Source organism: Protopterus annectens, chromosome 16.part0, assembly GCF_019279795.1.
Source record: "Protopterus annectens isolate FY-2018-M chromosome 16.part0, PAN1.0, whole genome shotgun sequence".
NCBI classification, from domain to species: Eukaryota; Metazoa; Chordata; order Ceratodontiformes; family Protopteridae; genus Protopterus; species Protopterus annectens.
In genome coordinates, this window is record NC_056750.1 from 399,019,650 (window position 1) to 399,043,835 (window position 24,186).

General features: G+C 39.3%; 1 protein-coding gene across 1 annotated transcript in view; it reads right to left on the reverse strand.

Moving 5' to 3' along the window:
• Window positions 1-24,186, reverse strand: part of PTGS1 (prostaglandin-endoperoxide synthase 1) — a 944,136-nt gene that overhangs the window by 53,934 nt on the left and 866,016 nt on the right. The window contains exon 10 of the mRNA XM_044058285.1: window positions 18,167-18,314. Coding sequence (XP_043914220.1) covers window positions 18,167-18,314 — 148 coding nt within the window. The remainder of the gene's footprint in view (window positions 1-18,166; window positions 18,315-24,186) is intronic.

Here is a 24,186-nt window from a genome sequence, read left to right on the forward strand (position 1 = left end):
GAAAAGTCTCACTGAACAGGACACTTTTTTTTTTTTTCAAAAGGGATCTACATTATCTTGGGCATGGAGGGAATAAGATGTCCTGTTCTGCAATGACTAAGATGGTGAAGTGCTTTTTAGAACTGGCAAGGCAATTACCTCAGCTTACAGCTGTAGTAGCAATTTAAAATTCCTTATGCGTAATGCTCATAGTATTAGTAAAAAGTTCTTGGAACTTAAAACAAGGATTACTCAGCACAAATATGATATAATTCTTATTACAGAATAACAGATCAGTTATTACAACATACAATTTAGCCTTCCTGGTTACAATGTATAACAGAATTTTTGACAATACACCTGTGTGGACAAAAGAAACCTTTTATGGTAACAGCAGCTCTACTGTGGAATAATGACAAATTTACAAAATCTGTTTGACTTTCTGCAAATTATGTTAAAGAAATGGTCCACATAAATAAAGCAGTGACACTGTACCTCTATTACACATCTTAAACCACTGTCACACAATATATACATTCTGTTATTGTATACAAATACGGCAAATGTAACATAACAGGAAATACAATATTTGTGATTTCTGAGGGACATCAATGGTACTTTCCACAACTGTAGGTGCCACAGTGACTTACTCTCCTAAATATGATGATGTCTATGAACGAATGAAAAGGATACCATCTACCCAATTTTTTTCAGTAATATGCATTTTTAGTTTTGGAAACCTAGAAAAATAAACACATCATCCAATATGTTCAGTGTTATAAAGCAACAAGGAATGCTGAGTAATTCAACCGAAGATAGCCAATGGTCATAACAAAGCCCCAGCATTTCCAGCAAACAAACCAAGAAAGTGAAATTGTTACCTCTGGTGAAACTTAAGGATACTACATATTCCTCCAAGAAAATTATCTTCATTTTAGTACTTGAAATATAAAAACACCCCCTATAGTTTGTAACTGTAGAGGGATACATTTCACCATGATTCGGCACAGAGAGGTTGGGCTATTCAGTTGCATAAATGCATTATGTACACTATGTGCAGTGTTCTACTTGTCACCACCATGAGTCTTAGAATTACAGTAATTGCAGGCTATACAAGTCAGCTCTATTTTTATAGAAGGATAATGCCCTGATTATGACCCAGGTGACCCAAATTCCAGTTGAAACTGGCTTGGGGAGGAAAGGAAGCCTAATCACCTCTCTATAAGGGAAGGGGTGTGTTCTCAGGGCATGCTTCATGTTAGAATTCTCAGTGAAGACCACGGATCACAGACATGGGTGCCAGTCTAGAAGGAAGTATAGAGCCAATTAATCACATCACATAGCGGTATGACTGAGCATCTCAAAGGCCTATTACATACCAATGCCTTTGATGTCAATGATCACATGCAGAGGAAGTTTAGGGCCTTAAAGAAAAAAATGGACCTCCTAGAGGATTATGGCACCAATTGTGGGCAAATTACTCCTTGCCTACCTGTCCATTCACCTGTTGAACCCCAAGGAATGAGTTATAGGGCTCTACCTCAAGGGGAAACAAACAGGTCATCAGAGCAGCCATGGATAAGCTTAAAAGTCAGATGGTCTGAGGAGGAGAAGAGAAAAAAAATAGGCATCACAAAATTAATGGAAAAATCCTTACCTGTGCACCAGAACTCCTAGTACACCACTGTGTCCTGTGCACTCCTGTACTCATGGTGAACAACTACATGGAGTGACAGTGTTGCAGGGAATAGCTATTGATTAAGGTGTGGCTGTGTTTGACATACCTTACTCAGTAACCATTTCTCTGCTGTGATATACTCCTCTGTCCAGAAACACACACACACATATATATATATATATATATATATATATATATATATATATATATATACATATATTCATAGATATTTCTCATTTATTAGGCATGTCAATGGAGCAACTGTCATTACAACAGTATGCTAACAGGGGGATCTGCAGCAGTCAGCGATCCAAATGGTAGAAACACATCAGCACCCCTGTGAGGATGTAGGAACATTTGTGGTTGTGGTAGCAGGTCTCTGCATCACATGGCACTCTGCTGCCAGCAAGAGATTTCTTACCAATCAAAATATTTGTTTAAATTATTCATTTTTTTTATTTTTTTGCTAAATGTGCTGGTTTTATTGCTCAGCTCATTATGATGAGCAATATATTAATATGGACAGGAATTAGCGTGGTCAGAAGTGCTATGAAGGAAGGCAGTTCTGGTTCTGTAGCTTATGTAGTTAGCACTAGCCTGCAAGCAGTTTTTCCTGGTGTTTCTGAACTGTGAATGATCTTAGCAGACAGGATTCGTTTATTTGAGAGCTCCACTCATTGATCACTGTGGTTACCATTTTGTAAGGCCTTATACAAGGTCCTCTGGCATTGGGTGGTACTATCTATATAATCACATGGAGCTTTGGTATGCCATTCAACTGTACAGCACGCCTGCTTCATGGGCCACGGTGTTCATGGATCCAGCACCTATTGTACTGATATGCTTTGACACACGATATGCTGCACAGTATTCATGCAATGTAAGTAGCAAACACTTGTTACAAATGTGTCTCTTACCATGCAGATAGTAAGGTTTGTCATACAATAAAAGAACTGTGTTCGTTTCTTGCATGGAAAATTACTGTCAGTAAATGACAACGCTAGACTGTCTATATGAGTGTCTCAAAAATGTTTGCAACATATCTGCAGTAAGGAAGAAAAAGATCTGTGTGTGCCCTGTGCTGACATTTGTTACTGTTCCATCTGTTCCATCCTCTACTGCAATCACTAAAGCAGTACGTTTCTACATAGAGCAATGTCTTTAACTACACAGCCTTTGTCCCTAGATGAAGCACCCTATAATTCAGTCACAGAAAATATAAATCATCTCTTTCCCTTTACAAAACTTCCAAGAGTCTGTATCCTCTTTCTGAGGTTGCATTATCCTGTGAATGACCTGATACAACCCTAGTGTGCTTGATGAAAGAAAACTCCTAAAACAGAAATCTTATTTTATGCAGAATATAAAAGTATGGGGAAGGGTAACTGGATTGACCAATGCTCTTGCTAGAAAAGTGTTTTCTGTAGATAAGCAGGTTGTCTTTGTCTTACTATGTTGACTTATCATTGAGTACTGCCTCTCTTTTATCAAATAACTCATCATTAGATAGGTACCTGCCCCACTGGTGTGATCCTAAGCCTTGCAGAAGGTGTGACTGGAATCACTGGAACTATCTTTGCACTGAGTCAGAATTCAGATTACATGAAGTATCCAGACCTCAAAACAATTAATATTTTCACAGACTGTCCAGATATTTGCCTCCTATTTTGGTCTGTTACTCATAAAATTTGAGGTTTTCTGGCAAATCACTGATGACTGAAGTCACTGAATAATGACACAAAGTTGAGTTTCAGACTTCATATTCTTCAGAAATACTGACGCAAATCCTGTTTTCTAGCAACTTTATAAGTTTGTAAGAGCAATGCTTAAATTCTGCCCCTATTTCTAGCCCTTTGCCCCTCCATTATTTTAGGCTTTGTCCAGACTTAGTGCCCTAGTAGGTTATTTTCTGCACCAAAAGGTGTGTGTGCTACCTGTTGTGCCATTGACACTGATTAGGAGGTATGTAAATATCAGGACTCTAACAAACTAGATTCTATCTCATGTTCATCTGTCATCTCAAATTTGTGATAGTTTCTCCTCAGAATTTTGCAGATACAGAAGAAAATAATTTGCAAACAATAAAAACCTGCATCAAGACAGCTTAATATCACTGGCATTTAGCATTTGAATAACTATTGACTCACAAGTGTCAAGCACACAGTTTTCCTGCAAAATCCAGACACTTGAGAAATATATCTGCTACATCTAATGACTGCAATAATAACATCATGTTAATGTTTCTCCTAAAAACTAAATCATGAGTGGCAGACACACTAGCAAATAAGAACGGGTACCAAAACTTATCTTATGTCTTGATAACATTCTAAGAGTTAGGTCTAGTCGTTAGAAGGCAGGGAATGAAAATACAATATGAAAAATAGGATTAATATATATCAAGACTTATTTTCAGTCCACTGCCCATTGTAGCATAACCGCCATCTATTGTGGGCCTGTCAGAATTGAAATCATGGCTACTTCATTAGAATGCATGCTACTTTGTCATTACTTTAAGAAACATTTTGTTGGTCCCATGGGAAAATCCCTTTTCCCACAAGGTGCAGTACTCATAAATAAAAATACACAGGCTGATATAGGGATACAAACCTCAAAATGGACACCAACCACACAAGTAGACTAGAGAAGGAAGATTGCCTCTAACTGTGACACCCTAAAGCTGCCTCTCCAAGTTCTAGATCAACCTAAGAAGGGTATGTCTTGTGATGGCAGAGAGGAAGAAGGTAGGAAGATTTACTGTGTACCTATCACAGCCCTCATATGCCTACAGGACAGAAAGAAGTGGGGGACAAAATTGAGATATTACTACAACGGTGATTATATTCAGAAGACTGCAATTACGGTAGGTTTCTAACACAGCCATGCAATGTTTGTCATATGGTTCATTGTTTCAGTAGTCTTTACGTATGGGATGTTTCCCAAAGCTCAGCAAAGAATAAGTTGCTGGCTCTGAGGATATAAATGAATTAACACCTGCCCAGTGGAAGGGACAAATCCTTTCCTGGCTGTAGAAGTAATGTCCAAGTTATACTGATTAGACGAGTGTGGACTGAGGACCATGTGTATGCTTTTTAAATAGATTGAGTGCTAACAACTTCCCACGAGTTGCTTCTGTGGCTGTAGGAGAAAAGACCTTTACCTGCCCTGGTATGGTCTTGCCAAAAAAATAAATAAAAAACAGATACAATGGGTGAAACATTTTGAAATGATCTGTTTGGAGATGAGTCATCTCCTCCCTTGTCATTAAAGTATGTATAACTTCTCTGTCTTTCTACTGTCTTTTGCCCTGTTTGGGTAAAATCTTAACTGTTTCTGCACATCCAGGGATTGTGAAATTCCATCTCCTCTCTTCTGGTGAGTAGTAACAAAAACACTGGGAGTTGAATAACACGTCTCAAGGACAACTTCCTTACAGGTCTGGGCATGGAAAAAAGGCTTGGGGTGTATAGTAACTTTCTACCTAGTAATGATCAGAAAGGGTTCTTTGCACTTTAAGAACTGCAGCTCTGAAATACCTCTGGAATAAGTAACAGTCAGTAAGAAAATAGTTTTAGAATTCAGAAACACCAAAGATGCAATTCAGTCGGAAATAATATCAGATTCTCAAGGACAGTTGAAACCTCATGGAGTAAGTTCATCTTGGGCACCTCAGCTGCAAGACCCCTTATAGGAATTGCTTTGTTGAAACCAAGGAAAACACTAGAGAGCAAGACAACAATGATTAGTAAAGGTCAAATACATACTGAGCCATGTTTTAGGTCCTGGCCCATCATCTGCCTCCAAAGGGAGAATCTGTTTTATTTAGCTAGGCAATATTTCCTGATCACCCTCAAAATAGTGAGAATGTACTTAGAAAATGTATGCCTAAAGGGAGAGCTAAATCATCCATGCTGTCAGCCTTGACGTCCTAAGGGTGGGGTGTATGACAGACCCTCGTTTTGGGTGAATTGTTTCACTTGAAGCAGCAGCATAGGATCTGACCTTAATGTACTGGAAAGGAGGGTAAACCAATGCTACCAAAGCCAAAAGGAGGGTATAAGTAGCATTCTGGCCTGTCATAATTCTATATTCTTAATTACCCTGGGTGGAGTGGGCCTGGTGGAAAAGTGTATAGAAACAGACCTGCCCAGCTGAGGGAGAAGGCATCTGTTGCCCAAGTTTCCTGAGTTGGTGTCTTAGAGTTATACTTCCCAAGTTTTTAGTTGTTCTGAGAAGCAAAGAAGTCTATTTATGGTACAACTCACCTATATACCAGATCCAGAAAGACATCCCTGTCCAACATCCATTTGTGAGGGCCTGCCTCTATCCTGCTGAGCTGGGTCTGTAACTGAGATTTCCCAAGAAGGGATGCACTTCTGCCTCCTGGGTGAGATTCCACACATGCAAGCCAACCCGCACAGGAGGTATGACCAAGTAACCTCCATTTGTTGATGTACTATAGTAATACTTCTGACTATGTGGAGGATGCACGGTTTCTAAATGCGTTTTAAGGCCCAGTATTAATTACATAAATTCCTTCAGGTTTATATGTTTTCTTCTCTACCCTTTGGTCAAACCTCCTGGAGCCTTAGCTGCACTGACTGAGCTCCCAAAGTCATGTTTAGGAGTGTGTTGTTGTAAGTACCTGAATGTCTTTGTCTAGGCTGAGTGACATCCATCCCCTACCAATGAGGCTCACATGATGTATCCACCATGAAAGCTTTTTTCTTGACACAGGGTAGAAGAGGGAGGGTAGGCTGCAAGGTATGGGCATGTCAGCATCACCTGTTTCTGAGGTAACACTGAAAAGTCTTCCTGTGTAGTCTCTTACAGGCACTATCAGCACTGAAGAGAATCCAGTGTCTTAAGAAACTCACTTACAGTGATTTTGCTTTGACAAGATGTGAAGTAACATTTCAGGAGCAGGCCTATTTCTTAAGGGAAGAAGGTCCTGCAGTGGTGTCCAGACAGGCTTCCAAGAACAAGACTTGTCTCACGAGTTGTAGTTGTGACATTGGCAGACTCAAATGGACTCCTAGGCTTTGGAAGCAGGCCAGGGTGAATTGTTGCTTCCTCTCTGCCTCATCTAGGGTTGGGTCCTAAATCAAGCAGTCTTCCAGATACAGGAAATTGTGAATGCCCTTGGTCTTGCAGAAAGCAATTACTGGAGCCTGCCATTTTGCGAATACCCAGGGTGCGGTAGATAATCCAAACCAAAAGGAAGAAAACTGGAAGTGACAATCTCTTGTTTGAATCTAAAGCAATGTCTGTTCTTCCCATCCATAAGTACATGAAGGTAAGCATATTTCAGATCCTAGGTGATCATGAAGGTTTCAGGAAAAATAAAACAGGCAGAATGGCTTGCAAGGTCATTCTCTTGAATTTTAGTAGTTTTATAAGCTTGTTTAACCTTGACAGGGCTAATATGTCTCTGCAATGACCCAACTTTTCTTGACACTATAAACATTCTTGAGTAAAAGTATGTGCCCTACTGTTGTTCTCTGACTCTTCTCTACAGCACCCTGCAACAAAACATATTGTAAAAGGGGTCAGATGAAATGTATTTGTTCCTTGGGAATTGGTGGAATACCACAGAACTCTATTTTTAAGAAGTGAAGCTTGTGTCTTTGAGCCAGGATATGCAAGACCATTTTGTCTTATGTAATAATTTTCCATGTTTCGCTGAAAATGGCTAGATGGCCCCCTGTTCTTTGGACTGAAAGGAGTTGAGAGGCGTAATGAAATGGGGAGGGATTTTGATGGGTAGATGGAAGGAAACATGAGAGTCATAACTGTTTCCTGTTGAAGTCTTGGCCCGGAGGGTCCCTCCCACTTCCCCTTCTAGTCAGCTTGCAGTTTTTGTTTCTTATATTAACATTGTTGTCTTTTTTTGGGTGTTTCCATGCATGATACATTCAAAGTAGCATAGCAACAGTTGATAAAATGCCCAGTTTCCCAGCCTTCAACTGAGGCAGGATAGAGTCTCTTAGTACTTCATTATGCGTATTATATGGATTTTGGAAGTTTATGGCCCTGTAGTCCACAACAGCAGATGTAGAAACCCTCTTTCTAATGAAGTTTCATATCTTACTCTGTCACATTGGAAAGCATATATTAGACCCCTTGTTGACATCCAGGTATACCAAAGCTGGATCCATAACAGGACTTTTGTACAGTTACTTGCAAGAATGTACAAAGCTGCATAGGAAGTCTGCTTTCCTACCTGCAGGGTGTTATGAGTCAGGTTCCAGGGATGCACTCCAAAATGCATCTTGTAAGTCCACAATGACTAGAGGTGTGGTCAATGATTTTTGCTCTGGTACACCCAGAAACTCTCTGTATTTCTGTTTTGGGTAGCAGAGAACTCCATTTAAAGTGATTCTTCATCCTGTTGAGGATAATCATCAAATGAGACACCTTTGGATGGGGGCAGCAGGGGATACAGTTTCCTCAGTGTCTGAGTCATAGCTGAGGGAATTGGATATATTGGAAATATATGCCAGTTCATCTACCTCATAATAAAAGAAATCAGAGCCCTGGATGGGGGTGGGGGAGGGGGGGCTTTCTTTTTTATTTTCTGTTTTTTTTTTTTTTTTGAGTAGGGACTCCTGAACAAAGACTGATCTGAGGCAAGAAGCGGGATTACTTAGGAATATGAAAATCCTGGGCCAGCTTTGTCAGATCCTGGAAGCGATCCTGAGACAGGGGATGGATGGACGGCCTGCTCAGCTTAAGTTGTGGCAAGATGGCAGACATTCAATAGTTGAACAAGTTAGTTTTACTTCTCAGAACAGCTAATGCTTTGGAAGCCTCAGGATGTAGGTGGGTGGCCTGGATCTTGATTCTGTAAATGATATGACAGACAAAGACAAAAGCAAAATGTAACACTAACCTCACCATTACTAATGAAAGCAAATGTTTTCAGACTGAATAATAATGGAACAATTTTGATTCTGGAGAGTACAATGCCATTTGAATGTATCTCCAGAACAAAGAAGTCACTGGAAGTCAGGCCCGTGAAAGGTACTTACAAGGATTCCCTCAGGCTTGGGAAGGGGTGGTTAAGACACTGACTGAAGGTAAATGGCTTCCTAATATTCTTCCTCATGAGGATTCTCAGTAACTTTCTGCTTTTTTGATATAGCATCCTCAGAAGACATGACTGCTGTCATCATGGCCCAAGACAAGTCATCCATATTTATATTTTTTAGACAGACTTAAGGAGATTTAGATTTCTGATTTATGCTCTTCAAAATGAATGAGCAACAACAGGGACAAAAGGTGATATTGTACTCTATTCTTATATAAAATAGCTACAGACTGTAGAAGTCCTTGTGTGGAATTTGTTTTCCACAGTTATTTTTTTACTTTAATTAACCTTTGACTTCTAGTACCTCTGATGCCTAGGAACCTTCTGCAGGGCACATATCTATCTACCCCAAAAACTAGGCTAGACAGACTGATGAAACATTGTGTTTTATGCAGCTATCTGCTTATAAACTGCAGCTAGAAAGATCTAAAGATTACATGAATGAAAGCCCTCTTTACAGACTACTGCAACAATGAAACATATGTTGAACATCTTTTATTGTCCCTTTTTTAAAACTGGAATGATGATTTCAAACAACCACACAGTTGTCACGATGGATATACCTGTGCCTTAACTGCTAAAAATATTCAGTCTTGTGTACAAAATGCTAATGTACAGTAGCAGGGTTCATACACGCTACACACACAATCTAAGTCAGGAAAGCACACTACATGTTACAGGAATTAGAGTAGTGCTTAGCAGCAATGTGCCAACTTCACACCATCAAAAAAACAAAATGTGACTAGGACAGACTGTTCCTAAATGCATCAGCTCTCATGGTCTCGGGGTAGAGGGTTGAAAACTGCCCAGGCGAAAAGGAACATTTTAACACTCTAATCAGGTGTGAGCAGTTCTGTGGCTTCCACAGAGGGATTTCTGAATTTCAGAACCTTGTCCTAGATGTTTGCTTTCCGATGATTAATAATTAGGACGCATGCTGTCAAAGGAAAAGCCAATGAACCCATTCTGCTAACGATAAAGTAAAGCACAGAGAGTAGAATCCCAAAAATGGCAGCTCTAAACCAGCACCTCATGCATCCAAGCAGGGGTGAACATCTTTCTGGGACAAATCTTTCATCTTTTATTGTCCCTGTTTCACAACAAGATTTATTTTCTAAGTTGGAGTCACTTAATGGAAGTACTACTAATGTCCCATAATCCCCCAAGCACTACAAGGTCAGTAACAGTAGGCAGCGCTGTAAAGAATGGAGATGATTCCTGATTATTTTTCACTTCCTGTGGTTTTTTTTTCAGTTTGCCAAATAAAAAATAAGCCAAAAACAATGACTTAAGTGTGGAAATACACATGTATCAGCTTGTTTGGCTATTTCATTCTCATGTTCACATAAGGAGAACTAGAGCTTTAGTCCCAGCAACAAAATTTTAGCATTGCTAGAATCCATGACCTCTAGTCAGCTTGGGTGACAACATTCTTTCATTATTATTTAAAAACTTCAATAATTCATTAAATCAAACTCTGAAAATGGATACTGTACATCGAATTGGTCCTGCACTGGCTGGAGTTAATACAACCATGATGATAAGACTTTTCCATAGACAACAGGAACTTAGGTCTGCAGGAGACAGGTGGAAAAAGATTTGTGGTTACTCGTGAATCAATTATCATATTTCAAGATCATCCAACACAAGTTCTGAAAAGAGAAAATCTTTTTCTTCGATCTGCAGACTTCTTAGGCAAAAGGCATTTCACTGTGTTTTAATTCCCAGTCTTACAAAGCATATATGTCAGGCTATGTCTCTTTCATTTTATTAACTTTAGAAAAAGATGAAAGAATGAGCTGCATGCTCTGGATATTTATTTATTTATTTAAGTTTGATGCCCAGGGAAGTCCAATGGGCCAAGAAGAGCCTGTTTTCAGTGGAGGCCCGGGGAGAAAAGCTCCACAATAATTGCAAGTTACATTTTACATGATGCAAAAGGACATAGTTCATACAGCTAATTAAACATTTACAGATAAGCTCCATGATATTTGCAATTGGCTTGTCACAATGTTACAAAAATGAAAAGACATAATTCAATACAGAAATTTCAACATTTACATAAAGTGAATATTTTTGTCAAACTCAGTTGTAGGTTTAACATTTCAAAATATACAGCTACTAGCCATTAGTAGGTTATGAAAATATTATGCATGGAGAGGGTAATAGTATATTTCAGATTGGAGGGTATAGTACAATAGATATCAGAGAGAAAATTAGTTTTTAGTAGGGGTGGGATTGTTTTGGGTGGGATGAAGTAATAGTAGAGGTAGTTGGATGAGTCAGTGCAAAGTGGAACGAGGGGGAGGGGTTTAAGTTGGAGCATGGCAAGGGCATTCTCATTTGGAAGGAAGATGAGAGAGTAGCTGAGATTTTAAATTTATATGGTTAGGTAGATTGTGTAGGTGTGTGGGGAGAGAGTTACACTGTTTAGTTAAGGAATGGGACAGCATTAGATGGCCAGGAGGTCGTGCAGGTTTGTGGATCTGAAGGAGATTTTGTTTTTTTGGACATAAGTGAGCGGTTGGGAATGTAAGGTTTTAAGGAAGTATCCAATAAATATAGATGCCGCTATAAATCCAAAGATTCACTCATCAAGAAAAAGCCAGCTGAACAATTTTGAATACCATACACAAGTAGGAACCACCACGATAAAAAATAAAATAATAACTGCTGAATAAAATATCAACTCGTTTATTGTAAAAAAACAAAAAGAAAAAAGACAGATGAGCGCTTTCGAGTACACACTAGTACGCTTCTTCAGATCTTAACATCTACATTTTACTGACCCCTTTTTATACAAGAATTCACATTCAAATGCAATAGTTAATTAGTCAATTAAACAATTAACTAATTCACTAAAAATGTAGTACAACAATGAGCGTTTTACAGCTGCCTGGTATCACTATTAATTCTAATGGCAAGAAATCTCAACAAATAAATACACTAGTAAATAAGTGGTGGTTCCTACTCATGTATGGTATTCAAAATCGTTTTAAAGAAGTAGCAGCAGCTGGGTAATTGGCAGGTTTAAAGGTGAGCTTGTAGGCAATGATGAATTGTCGGTAACTAAAGTAGTTGGGTAGTTCAAGCCAGTTGAGGGTGAGGAGGGAGTGACAGTGGTGGGATGAGTTTTTTGAATTGGTTTCAGATTTGGAGATCTTGTGGTAGCAGGATTCAAGTTTGGACCAAAAGCCAAGATGGAGATTGGTGAAATGAGGGGCACCATACATAAGTGAGGGGAGTAGGAAGGTGGATGCAAGAGTTTGATGGGTGCAGGGGTTCAGGAAGCGGTTGTGCCTGTACAGGAGACCTAACTTTTGGTGGATTTTCTTGATTGTGGAGTGGATGTGGGTGTCAAATTTTAATTCTTCATCAATAATGACGCCAAGAAACTTGGTGTTGGGAACAATTTCAAGGAGAGTGTTGTTTTGGCTCTGTATGGTGAATGTGGATTTGTCAATGGAGTTTTTGGTAGGGGGAAAAACATTAGTTTGATTTTATTTGCATTTAGTTCCAGATGGTTAGAATGCATCCAGGTTTCTGTTTTGGAAAAGGCTAGTTGGGATTTTGCTAGGACCTCATAGGGGGAGAGGACTGAGCAGATTATTGTTGAGTCATCTGCATATTGGATGAAAGATGAGTCTGGGATGGATTGGTGAAAGTTGTTAATGAACAGGTTGAAGAGAAGAGGGCCAAGAACATAACCTTGTGGGATAACCGTGCGTGTGGGAAGGAAGGGGGAGGTTGAACTTTTCCACTGGACAGCTTGTTGGCAGTTGGACAAGTAGCTGGAAAACCAGGCGATGGTGGTGGGAGAGAGGAGTAGGGTTGAGAGTTGGGATATAAGTAGGGTGTGTGAGATTGTGTCAAAGGCCTTTGACCGATCTAGGAATAGTGTGGATACGAACTGGCCTGAGTCACGTTCAAGCTTTATGGTTTCAAGAAAGGAAAGAAGGGCATTCATGATTTTGTGGCCAGGATGGAAGCTGTGTTGGGTAGGGGAGAGGAGATTGTTTAGTGTTAGGTGTGCCATGGGTTGTGCTTGTATTGTTTTCTCTAGTATTTTAGAAAGAGGGAAAAGGATGGTAATAGGCCTGAAGTTGGTGGTATCAGTAATTTTTGCCACCTTTGTGGAGGGGGATGATGTAAGCATGGTGCCAGGTAGAAGGGACGTATGATTCTTGTATGGATCTATTTATAAAAATAGAGATGGGATAGGCAATGCTGTCTGCAGATCATTTAAGGAAGGTGAGTGAAAGGTTGTCAGGTGCATTGCAACAGGGTTTGCGTTTGAGAAGTCTTTTTATAGTGTTTGTGGGGATGGGTTTGAGGCAGAAGGATGTGGAGGAAGGTTGATGATTGGGGTAGTGGTTGGGGTAGGAGGGGGTGGTGGTGGAGGAGGGGGGTGAGAAAAAGGCTGATAGTTTAACTATGCAGTCTATGAAGAATGAGTTGAACTGGCTGGCTGTTTCAAGGTTGGAGAGGCTGGGGTCTGGACAGGGGTTTTCTTTGTTGCTAGGATGCGACATGGATGACATAGAGTCCTAAAATTTTTGGGGATTTGTTGAGTGCAAGAACTAGAGTTTGGAGTAGTGGGCTTTGTTGTCTTTAATTATTAGTTTTTTTTGCAGAGTTTCGCAGCTGCTTATACTATCGGAGGGTGTTAGGGTTTTTATATTTTTGATATTGTTTCCATTTTTTTGTCCCTTTGGTGCAAGGCTAGTTTAGTACCTTTTGATAACCATGGGCAGGGATTGGTTTTGATGTGTTTGGTTCGTGGGGGGCTTACTGATTGAGAAAGGTTAGGAATGAGTGGTTAAAGTAGGAAACGGCATTATCTAGAGGAAAGGTTTTAGAGGGGACCAGTCAGTATGCGTTAAGCATTCAGAGAAAGTTAGAGGGTTGAAAGAGAAGAGGTTGTGGGCTTGGATGTGGTGTTGTTGTTTATGCAGTGGAGATGGGAGACAGTTGGTGAAGGCTGGTAGGTGGATCACTGAGAGGATCAGGTAATGTTCCGGCTTTGGTGATAAGGTTTGGGTGAGTTGTTAGGATCCAGTCAATGATGGTACCATCTTTATTTGGTCTGGTTGGAGATTGTATTAGTTGAGAGAAGTTGTACAGGTTGATTGTGTGGGATGGGGCTTCAGAGTTAATAGTATTTTAGTTGATGTTGGTATCACCCAGTATATAGGTTTCATTTTTTATACTGGAGGTGAACCAGGACAGGATGTTTTCAAGAGTTTTGATATTATCACCAGGGACAATATAGAGGGCAGCGATACATATGGACTTGTGGCTGTTTATTTTTAGTAAACCTATTATAATTTCAGCATTGGCAAAGGTTGGCATTTTATTGGAGTAGGGAGTTATGGTATGGGAGGCGGGATAGATTATTGCTGCTCCACCTCCTTTTTTTGTGTGCTCTGTCATTGCGAATGATTTGGAAACCTGGTGGTAAGATTTCACTATCTTTTATAAAGGTTTTCAGCCAAGTTTCAGAAATGGCGGTAATGTCGGGGTGGCTATGGGAAAGCCGGGCATGGAGGTTAGGGATTTTGTTTTTTAGGCTTTGTACATTAAGTGTTGTAAGGCGAATGGACTTTGAGTCTATGGGTTGAGTGGAGGGTTTGGTGAGATTGATGTTAGAGATGTATACTCAGACAAAATGAAGCCTCAGATCTAGGCTCAGTGATGGTCCTTTTAGTGGACTTTTTTCATTATTAGCCTTTTAATTGAGTCATAAAAAGTTTTTTGTATTCTTTACTATGGATTTTTGCTTCTGTGTGGTTGTTTTTGGTTTTCTTTCTGTGTTTCCTGGAATTACATTTTGGGGGTTGATAAAGTGACCCATGACTACTGTTAAACATTTAGCTAAATTGTAGATGAATACTACTGGTTGCCCCCTTTAACACCCATGGCCTGAATGGTGTTATCAATAAGAGAATTTTCCAGAAGTATCTTTTGCATAGTGATTCAAGTATAACTTGCTTTTAAGAAATATACCTTGCACGTAATAAGCATTTGGAATGCCTTGATTACACTATGAATTTATCAAGAGGACAAACTTTGTTAATCATCTTTCTGACATAAGAAAGGTGCTTACAACTTTTGTAGTATATGGAACATGGTGATTATGCTCTAATATTTGGAAAAGACAAACCAATTAAGCACTCCCAATCTTAACAATGTTAAGCATCCCCTTCTTAACTTGTTACGGTCAGGTCTCATGACAGTCAAATCTGCCCGGACTGACCAGCAAAGACACTGCAGAAAAAAAAATTGTTTCTGCCTGCTGTCCATACTGGTAATTTTCCCCTGATTTCCTGTTATAAACTTACAAAGTTGCAAGAATAACAAGATGCTTGTTCGCCTGTATTTTCTGAAGAATATGAATTTTGAAACTCAAATGCATGTCATTATTTAGTGACTTCAATTTTCAGAAATTTGACCAACAAACTAAGATTTTATGAGAAACAGACCAAACATATCAAGCAAAAATCTGGACATTCTGTGAAAATCTGGACAGTTAAGAGGCATGGCAAGGTGATGATAAACACAAGAGGCTGTTCCACTATCTTTTTTGACTGCACTCATTCAGTACTTTATAGCTTTAAAAGCCAACAAAACATTTAGTGCTCCCCCTTGTAACTAGCAGTACATGGAGCAGATAAAGCTCCATGCACTACAATGAATTATGACCGGGTCTCTGATCATAACCTTTATGTTTTTCTTGACATGGATGCTAAGATTCACCTTGAAAGCGAACACATAATAAGCAGTTTATGATCAGCGCCCTGATCATAATCCTCTATATTAAGCACGTTTCAGCACTCCTATGCTCTCAGCTTGTGCTAGAGCATAAATCATGACAACAGCAAACCAACAGCGGGAAGCTCAAACAGCAGTAAAAGCTGCAATTCACATTATGCGTGCCACAACTGTGGCTGCTTGAAGTGTGGTGTTTTACAGCTTTGAAAGATGTAATAGAATCAGACGCACCTTGTTTCTGGCCACTGTCTGAGAAGTAACACTGTGTGTTACAGATTTCAAAGCTGTAAAACAATTTCTACTATCACCATTTCTTTTCTTTCCTGTGTCTTGAAGTACATTGGAGCAGCTAAAGCTCCATAAAATATAAAAACTTGCATGGCATGTTTCAGGATTCTGAGCATCAGTCTTCCATTGCATTCCAGATTTTTGCTTCAATCTTATGATCTTCAGTCATTTAGGGTTCAGTTTTATGGTAGGGATCCTCTTAACCACATAGTCCTACAATCTTAATTCCTCTCATACTGGAACACCAACATACAATATATTACAATTTAACAAAAGAAATGATTAGGTAAAAAAATACAAAATGCACCCATCTTATCAAGGAAAAGGACTTGTAAATGATTTTACAAATTACAGAAGTTATATTTATTATAAAGTAAACAAACCACATCCTGGCTATAAATCATGCAGATTAATTTCCATGTACCATGATAAATGGGAAAACAGTTTTGAAATTTTCAAATTGTATACAGTGCTTTCAACATCTTAAATAAAACAGTAGATCATTCAACACATGACATTTTGTTTCTAGAGGTCTGCAAGTACTCATGTTATCTGGTGTGTGATGTAAGCTAAAAAAAAAAGAGGGATCTTCAACATTAAATGTTTTCTCATGCTGGAGGCTAATGGCACATCTACAGTTCAATGATATTAGCCTCACCATTAAAAATGAAACAACATTAAAATGTTCATTGTGTTTAACCAGCAGACAGAGGAGTAAAATCAAAGTTGCACCGAACTGTATGCTAGTTCAGGGAAGAGTTTTTCTCAGTAACTGTACTCTCTTAATAATTGGAAGAAAAGGGAAGCAGAGTTTTCTGACATAAAAATGAGCCATAAATAGTAAAGCCCTACTTTATAGTAAAACCAGACAAATAAGAGCCAGTACAGGCTTGCAATAAGAAATTCAGTTTACAGCATAGATGACTTACTTTCATTACTAACCTACCATCCCAATTACATGTCCGTGAATGGGAAAGACCACCTAGATTACATAAGACACTGTGAACTGCATCTGTGGTCTGTGCCTCATGGATATAACACAGCTCATCCTGACAATGGTCCCATCCCATGGTCTGTGCCTCATGGATGTAACACAGCTCATCCTGACAATGGTCCCATCCCATAGTTGTGCCTCATGGATGTAACACAGCTCATCCTGACAATGGTCCAATCCCATGGTCGTGCCTCATGGATGTATCACAGCTCATCTGGACAATGGTCTCATCCCATGGTCTGTGCCTCATGGATGTAACACAGCTCATCCTGACAATGGTCCCATCCCATGGTCGTGCCTCATGGATGTAACACAGCTCATCCTGACAATGGTCCCATCCCATGGTCGTGCCTCATGGATGTAACACAGCTCATCCTGACAATGGTCCCATCCCCTGGTCTGTGCCTCATGAATGTAACACAGCTCATCCTGACAATGGTCTCATCCCATGGTCTGTGCCTCATGGATGTAACACAGTTCATCCTGACAATGGTCCCATCCCATGGTCGTGCCTCATGGATGTATCACAGCTCATCCGGACAATGGTCCCATCCCCTGGTCTGTGCCTCATGAATGTAACACAGCTCATCCTGACAATGGTCTCATCCCATGGTCTGTGCCTCATGGATGTAGCACAGCTCATCCTGACAATGGTCCCATCCCATGGTCATGACTCATAGATGTATCACAGCACATCCTGACAATGGTCCCATCCCATGGTCATGCCTCATGGATGTATCACAGCTCATCCTGACAATGGTCCCATCCCATGGTTGTGCCTCATGGATGTATCACAGCTCATCCTGACAATGGTCCCATCCCATGGTCGTGCCTCATGGATGTATCACAGCTCATCCTGACAATGGTCCCATCCCAGCAGACACCTCACTAAATACTTGACTCACCATACAAGCATCACCTTCTGCTGTAAACCCCCTGATGAGGGCATTCTATCCCCTATACATCACACATCTTCAACTCAGTATCTCTTACAAATCTATGACATCATCCATGTCACTTCCAAATACTCTCTGTAAACCTTCAGCATTAAAATTACCAAATGCTTCCTTGTATAACTAATGCGACCTTCAGAAAACGTTGGTAATTTGTACTGGTTTTCATCAGAGATCACTGTCTTGCTGCTATGTTTTTGATAAGTGTGTCAATATGAAATTCAGTGAATTATCAATATGAGTATTCTGTTTCCCTTCCATTGGGATCTTACTGCTTCAATTCTACTGACATCTAACTGAACATCCATACTCAGAAGTTGTTCCTCCCAGAATATGTAATGTGTTAGCAAATAAGTTACAAACCAGTGCAGACAACACAAATCCATACCAAATGATTTATCTTATTTATTCCTTACCAGTTAGTTCTTGAAATGATTTGTAGGGCTTCAAACCAAACCTCTTTCTATATTCATTAAATGGCTGTAGTCTCAGTAATCTGGACTCCATTATTACCAAAACAGGAACTTTTAGAATATTATGATTCATGTTTTTTCCACCACCAATCTGAGAAAACATAGAAAGAGTTTACCAAATACTGGTCCCATAAGTGGTGAGTATATATAACTTGCATGGCTAAATAATCATCACATGCATTTTTGTACTATTTCTGAGAATAACTGTCAACGCTTAATATTTATTTATGAATCTTCATATTTATTAATGAACCAACATTTGGTGAATAAGTTGCAAAGGATAAAGTCTTACTAATGCATAGTACATTAAATTCAATGAAACTAGAAACGAATCTATACTGCCAGACACTGAGTGGGACTTCCATTTCCATACATCAGAGCATACAGTGAATGAGAACATATTTCAGCCTTTGTTGTCAGAATCATAAGTTTTATTTTACTGGCCTGTGCTTATAGTTTATGAATGCTTCCAAAAATAGGAATTCTCATGAAAGTAGTATAATTAATTTAGATGCTGCTGTTAAAAATGGCATGACATATTAACAGATACTAAGTGAAACATGAATCACCATCGCTATATCACTTTTAAAAATGATCCAAGATCCCTGACATAAAACATATAAACATACAGGTAAAATGCACACATTTAATAAGCAGATACTGATTTATCACCAGAGCAACATAAATATGCAAGATGCCAGTAAAATAAATAGTCATTATTGCACATTTAGCATACCACAGTGAAAAGATCAAGGCACCTGCTATCCACATTTTGCATGTAGTAGAGCTACACACAGAAGAAAATGTTCAAGGACAGCTTGGTGTGCTCTGTTATTGTCAGCACTATCTTGGAGATTCAGACTTACTATGTTAATGACTGAGGCAGAAAGCCAGCACTATTTACATTGCATGCTCGATGAGCAGTAATGCTAATTACATATGTATGTGGCCACGCCAGTATATGTGATAAAACTCCTCATCATGGCTACAGCAAAGCCCCTCAGCTACATCATGTTAGAATCACCTCATGGCCAGATTTAAGTATGAGCAGCACAGATAACCACTGAAGGTGCACAAGCACCTCTGGTAGTCATGGTGAACTCGTGCACACAGCTTGACAATGTCGATGTAATGTATTTCAACACATATACCAAGAAATGTGCAATGAAAGGGAAAATAACACTGACTGCTGAGGGTGTAGGACAAGTTATAATATACCACAAGATTCCACTGATATGGACAGAAAAACACACGAGGGAGTTGTGTAACAAAATATATTGGAAAAGCAGAAAACAGAAAGTTGTATGACAAGTTAAGAATGGAGAATAATGTGAAATCTAGATAGGCAAGGTAAGATACAATAAAGTAATGATGCCCTGAACCACACCAACAAAGTCATAGTGTGAATAGTGGAACTGTGCTATAATGTTATTGTCATTAAAAAGCAAAATATTATATATGTAGCAGGGCTGACCCATAAATTCAGTCCACATGCCAGTATATCCAAAGTTTCCTAGCAAGGAAAACCACCACTGTAGTCAGAGTAGAAGTCATAAAATACAAACATAACAGGGAAATGTAGCACATGTGCAAAATGATAACAATAAAAGAAAGACCCTGTGGTAACTGATTCAATGACTTATCTACTGAAATTCTCCATATCAGTGTATTGGCAAGGGGAGTCACTAAAGCAGAGTAAAAGTGGTCATAACACACACATTTCAGGGAAATGTAGCACATGTGTAGACTACATACTGAGCACTATGAAACAGCATACAATCCTCCAGGGGATTAAATACCCCAACCAGTGAACTGACACGGTAACAATAATTGCATGAGTACATTCAGCCATTCAGCCATCACAGGGGTTAGAATAAAGACATTAGCTGTACTTTATAATGGATTGGAATGTGCAGTGATACTTAGCTCATTTGCCATAGGACATGGAGTAACATTTTTTTGTGGTTATATATGTCCACTGATGCTTCTCTCTTCTAAGCGTCATGCAACTTATAACTGTAGAAAGACTTTTTTAATAAGCCATTCATGGGCATATGTGTTGTGTGTCCATCTATTTTCTAACATATTACATGGTTGAAATGGGAGTATAGGACAGTGATGAAAAGGGTAAGAAAGCATAGGGTAGAACAAGGAATGAACAGGATGATGGTGGGGAAGAGCACGTCTCAAAATCTCAGCTCAACAATGGTGGAGGAATCCATAGACAAGTTTGATTAGCAAGTGCCAAAATCTGTGACATGTCTACCCTGAAAATAGGAATATTTCACTTTAGGGGAAAGGAACATATAATAGCAAGAAAAGAGAACTAAACCTAGATTATTTAGCCCCCTGCCTTTGTCACTGATGTTTTCTAGATCACTGCATTAGCAAGGCATGCCATGGAAGCACTCACAGGAAAGGCTGCTGAAAAATTCTTTTCAGGGGAATGGAATCCATGACAACAAGAAAAGAGAAATACACTTGAATGGATTTGAAGCCTTGCCTTGTCACTGATACTCTCTAGACTAGTGTATCAGCAAATTAAGCCCACATAACTATAGTGAATGTGTCAGAAAACACACATTTAAGGAAATGTTAGAACAGTGTCAACAATTGATATTTCAAGATTTAAATGAACACACAACCGTTAGGGGATTAAAATCCTCCCCAGTGTAATGACAATGCACAAAGCACTGTATTACTACACAGAGCAATGGAAGCAGTTGAACTATGTGAATAAATTATCTTATTTCAAATTTGCATGGTGACACACAATGATGATTAGCTCATAAGTGGGATTGATAGCAAGTTATTAGTATATGATATGGATTTTTTTGCAAACTGATACAAGGTAAGTCACAATGGATTTGAACCCCTGATTTTCTAAATGATATTCTCTAGATCAGTCATTATTAACTCAAACCACAGAAAAAGTATAGTGATGGTATTGGAAAACACACATTTCAAGGAAATGTTAGATCAGTTTAGAAGACCAAAAACTGCACATTGTGAACAACATACAACAATCAGGAGATTAAAGCCTTCTACCCTCTCAACTGACAATGTAGACATCAATGCATGAGTACACTGAGCCATGGATGCTGTTACATTCGCATATTATGTTTACCTTACTTCATACTTGCATTATTAGTGCATACTATACTCCATTAAAACTACTGTCCCTACTCATATGCCTCTCCACAATTACCTTTATTACCTCATATTTATATTCACCCATCAAACTTAATGATCCAAAGTCCCCCACTCTACCCCTTTCCACTCCAATCCTCTGTAAACCAGCAATCACAGCCCCATTTAGTCATAGCCAAAACAGCTTTCAAATCATCTCCCCTATCCACAATGCTCCACACTGCAAAAAACAGCCATGCATCCAATTCCACAACCTAGTGATGTCATACCTAAGAACAATTACTAACATAGCAGCCCAGCTACTACTTGGGGGAGATATTCACCCCAACCCAGGACCAATAACAAACATAAACAATAGACTGAGCTCCCAACCACCACTTAAACAAAACCTCAATTACCTACTAAAACTTAATTCAAACATTTGCAGTATTATGAACAAAATAGAAGAACTGCGCTCAGCCATTGCCCTATATGACCCAGACATACTGCTAATAATTGAGACATGGGTTAGACCACATATTAAGGACAACTCCATAACCCCTCCCAGATACAACATCTTAAGAGTAGACAGACTACACAAAAAAGGTGGAGGTATAGCCACAGTTTATAAAATCAACTTAAAATTCCAATAAAAAATCAATGCCAAGGCGGTAGTGAACAGAATCAGACAACTGGATACTGAAAAACTTGTTTAATCCAACAAATAGTCAACCGAATAAAAAATAGAAAAATAATCCAGTGACGTCTGATTCTGTTCACTATCGCCTTGGCATTGATTTTTTTTATTGGCTTGTGGTTCGTTTTTTGGTTAACTTAAAATTCCAACTTCTACAACAGGAACCTCCCAACTCCAAAAATGCTGAAATCATATGTGCCAGACTCCTCATAAACCAGCACAAGCACCTAAATATAATAGGAATCTATATACCCCCAGGAGATAACCTAACCACATTACAGTCAATACTACACTGGGCCTCCCACACCCTCTTCCAAGAAACCATAGTCCTAGGTGATGTTAATATTGACTAGAACTCCATCCACTCTCCAACACTCACTAACCATATAAACCTATATACTTTTACCCAACTAATTCAGTCACCAACATGCATCAATAAGTCCTCAAAAAAGAGAATCCATACTAGACTGGGTTCTCACAAAACAGCCCAACACTGCCCTTCAATGTAGAACACTTCCTAACTATTTAATTGACCACAATCTCACTTTCATTCTCAGGCATAAACTAAAATCAATTAACTCCCTCTCCCTTCTACAAACCCATTACCACAAAAACTTCCCCACAGACCACTTCATAAGAAGCCTTAGACTCCTGCAACTGGTCTCCCATCAAAACTCTCCCACTTGACCATGCCGTAGAATACTTCAACTCCATATTCCTAGGCATCCTCAATCATCTAGCCCCAATCAAAACAATTAGAATATGAAGAAATCCTGCCCCATGGCTACAAAACACAACTAGGGCCTTACTAAAAGATAGGGATAAGGCTTGGAAACCTGGTGCCAACACAAAACTTTCATAACTAGGCAATTATACCTTGAACTCAGAAACAAGGCTAAGAAACAAGTTAAGACTGACAAAATTATTATATTCCCTACAAAAAAAATTTAGTAACAACCCACAAAAATTCTGGGCCACAGTTAATAACATCCTCCAATCTGGTAAAGCAACAACTCCACCACCCAATATAGTCAGGTCAAATACACATATAGCCTCCACTTTCAATGACTACATTACTACTTCTATTCTTAAACTAATAAACAATACTAACCCCAACAATCTCCTCCAACTTCCCACAAAACAGTCTAAGTCTACCATCTTCTCACTTAAACCAGTGCCAATATATAGTATCCAAAAACCCTTAACAAAACTCAAACCTACCACCCTTGCTGCTGACAATCTCCCAGCCAAATACCTCCAAATAGCATCCGCAGCCATAGCCTACCCAATCACACTACTAATAAATAGATCTATCACTCAACACACTGTTCCAACCTTGTGGAAAACCTCCTACATCATTCCTCTCCACAAAGGAGGTTCATCCACCGACCTCTCCAACTATCGACCTTATACTATCCTCTCACCACTATCCAAAGTCCTAGAAAGATGTATTCACCATCAACTGCTCACTTACCTTCTTTCTAACAACCTGCTATCCAACTCCCAACATGGCTTCCGTCCATCCCACAGCACCACCGCTCTAATTAACTTCACTAACATAATAAACACATACAAAAACCAGGGTAATTTTGTCTCAGCCACCTTTCTAGACTCATCCAAAGCCTTCGATACAGTTTCCCACAATAAACTCTTAATCTGCCTCACCAATCTCAACCTTGGCAGCCCCTCCCTATGGTGGTTTAAAAGCTATGTGGACAATCGCTATCGATCTGTCAAATGGACTAATTGCCTAGCCCCCCATTACCAATCACAGTTGGTGTACCCCAAGGCTCCATCCTAGGCCCCCTCCTGTTCAACATCTTTACAAATCAACTCCACTCTGCAACGACAGGTGCCAAAGTTGTCCAATACGCTGACGATACAACCCTAATCTGCTCCGCATCCAACATTAAACCTTTACAACAAAAAACCCAACAATCCTTCACTGACATAGAATATTGGCTCAATAATTCCCAACTAATATTAAACCCAAAGAAAACACAGCTTATGCTGTTCCACCCTACCAAAACTCAGGATGTTACCTTTTATATATCCTCAGGTTATAGGACTCTCATCACCCAAGTACCAGAAGTTAAGTTACTTGGATTCACCATTGACCAACAACTAAAGTACAACA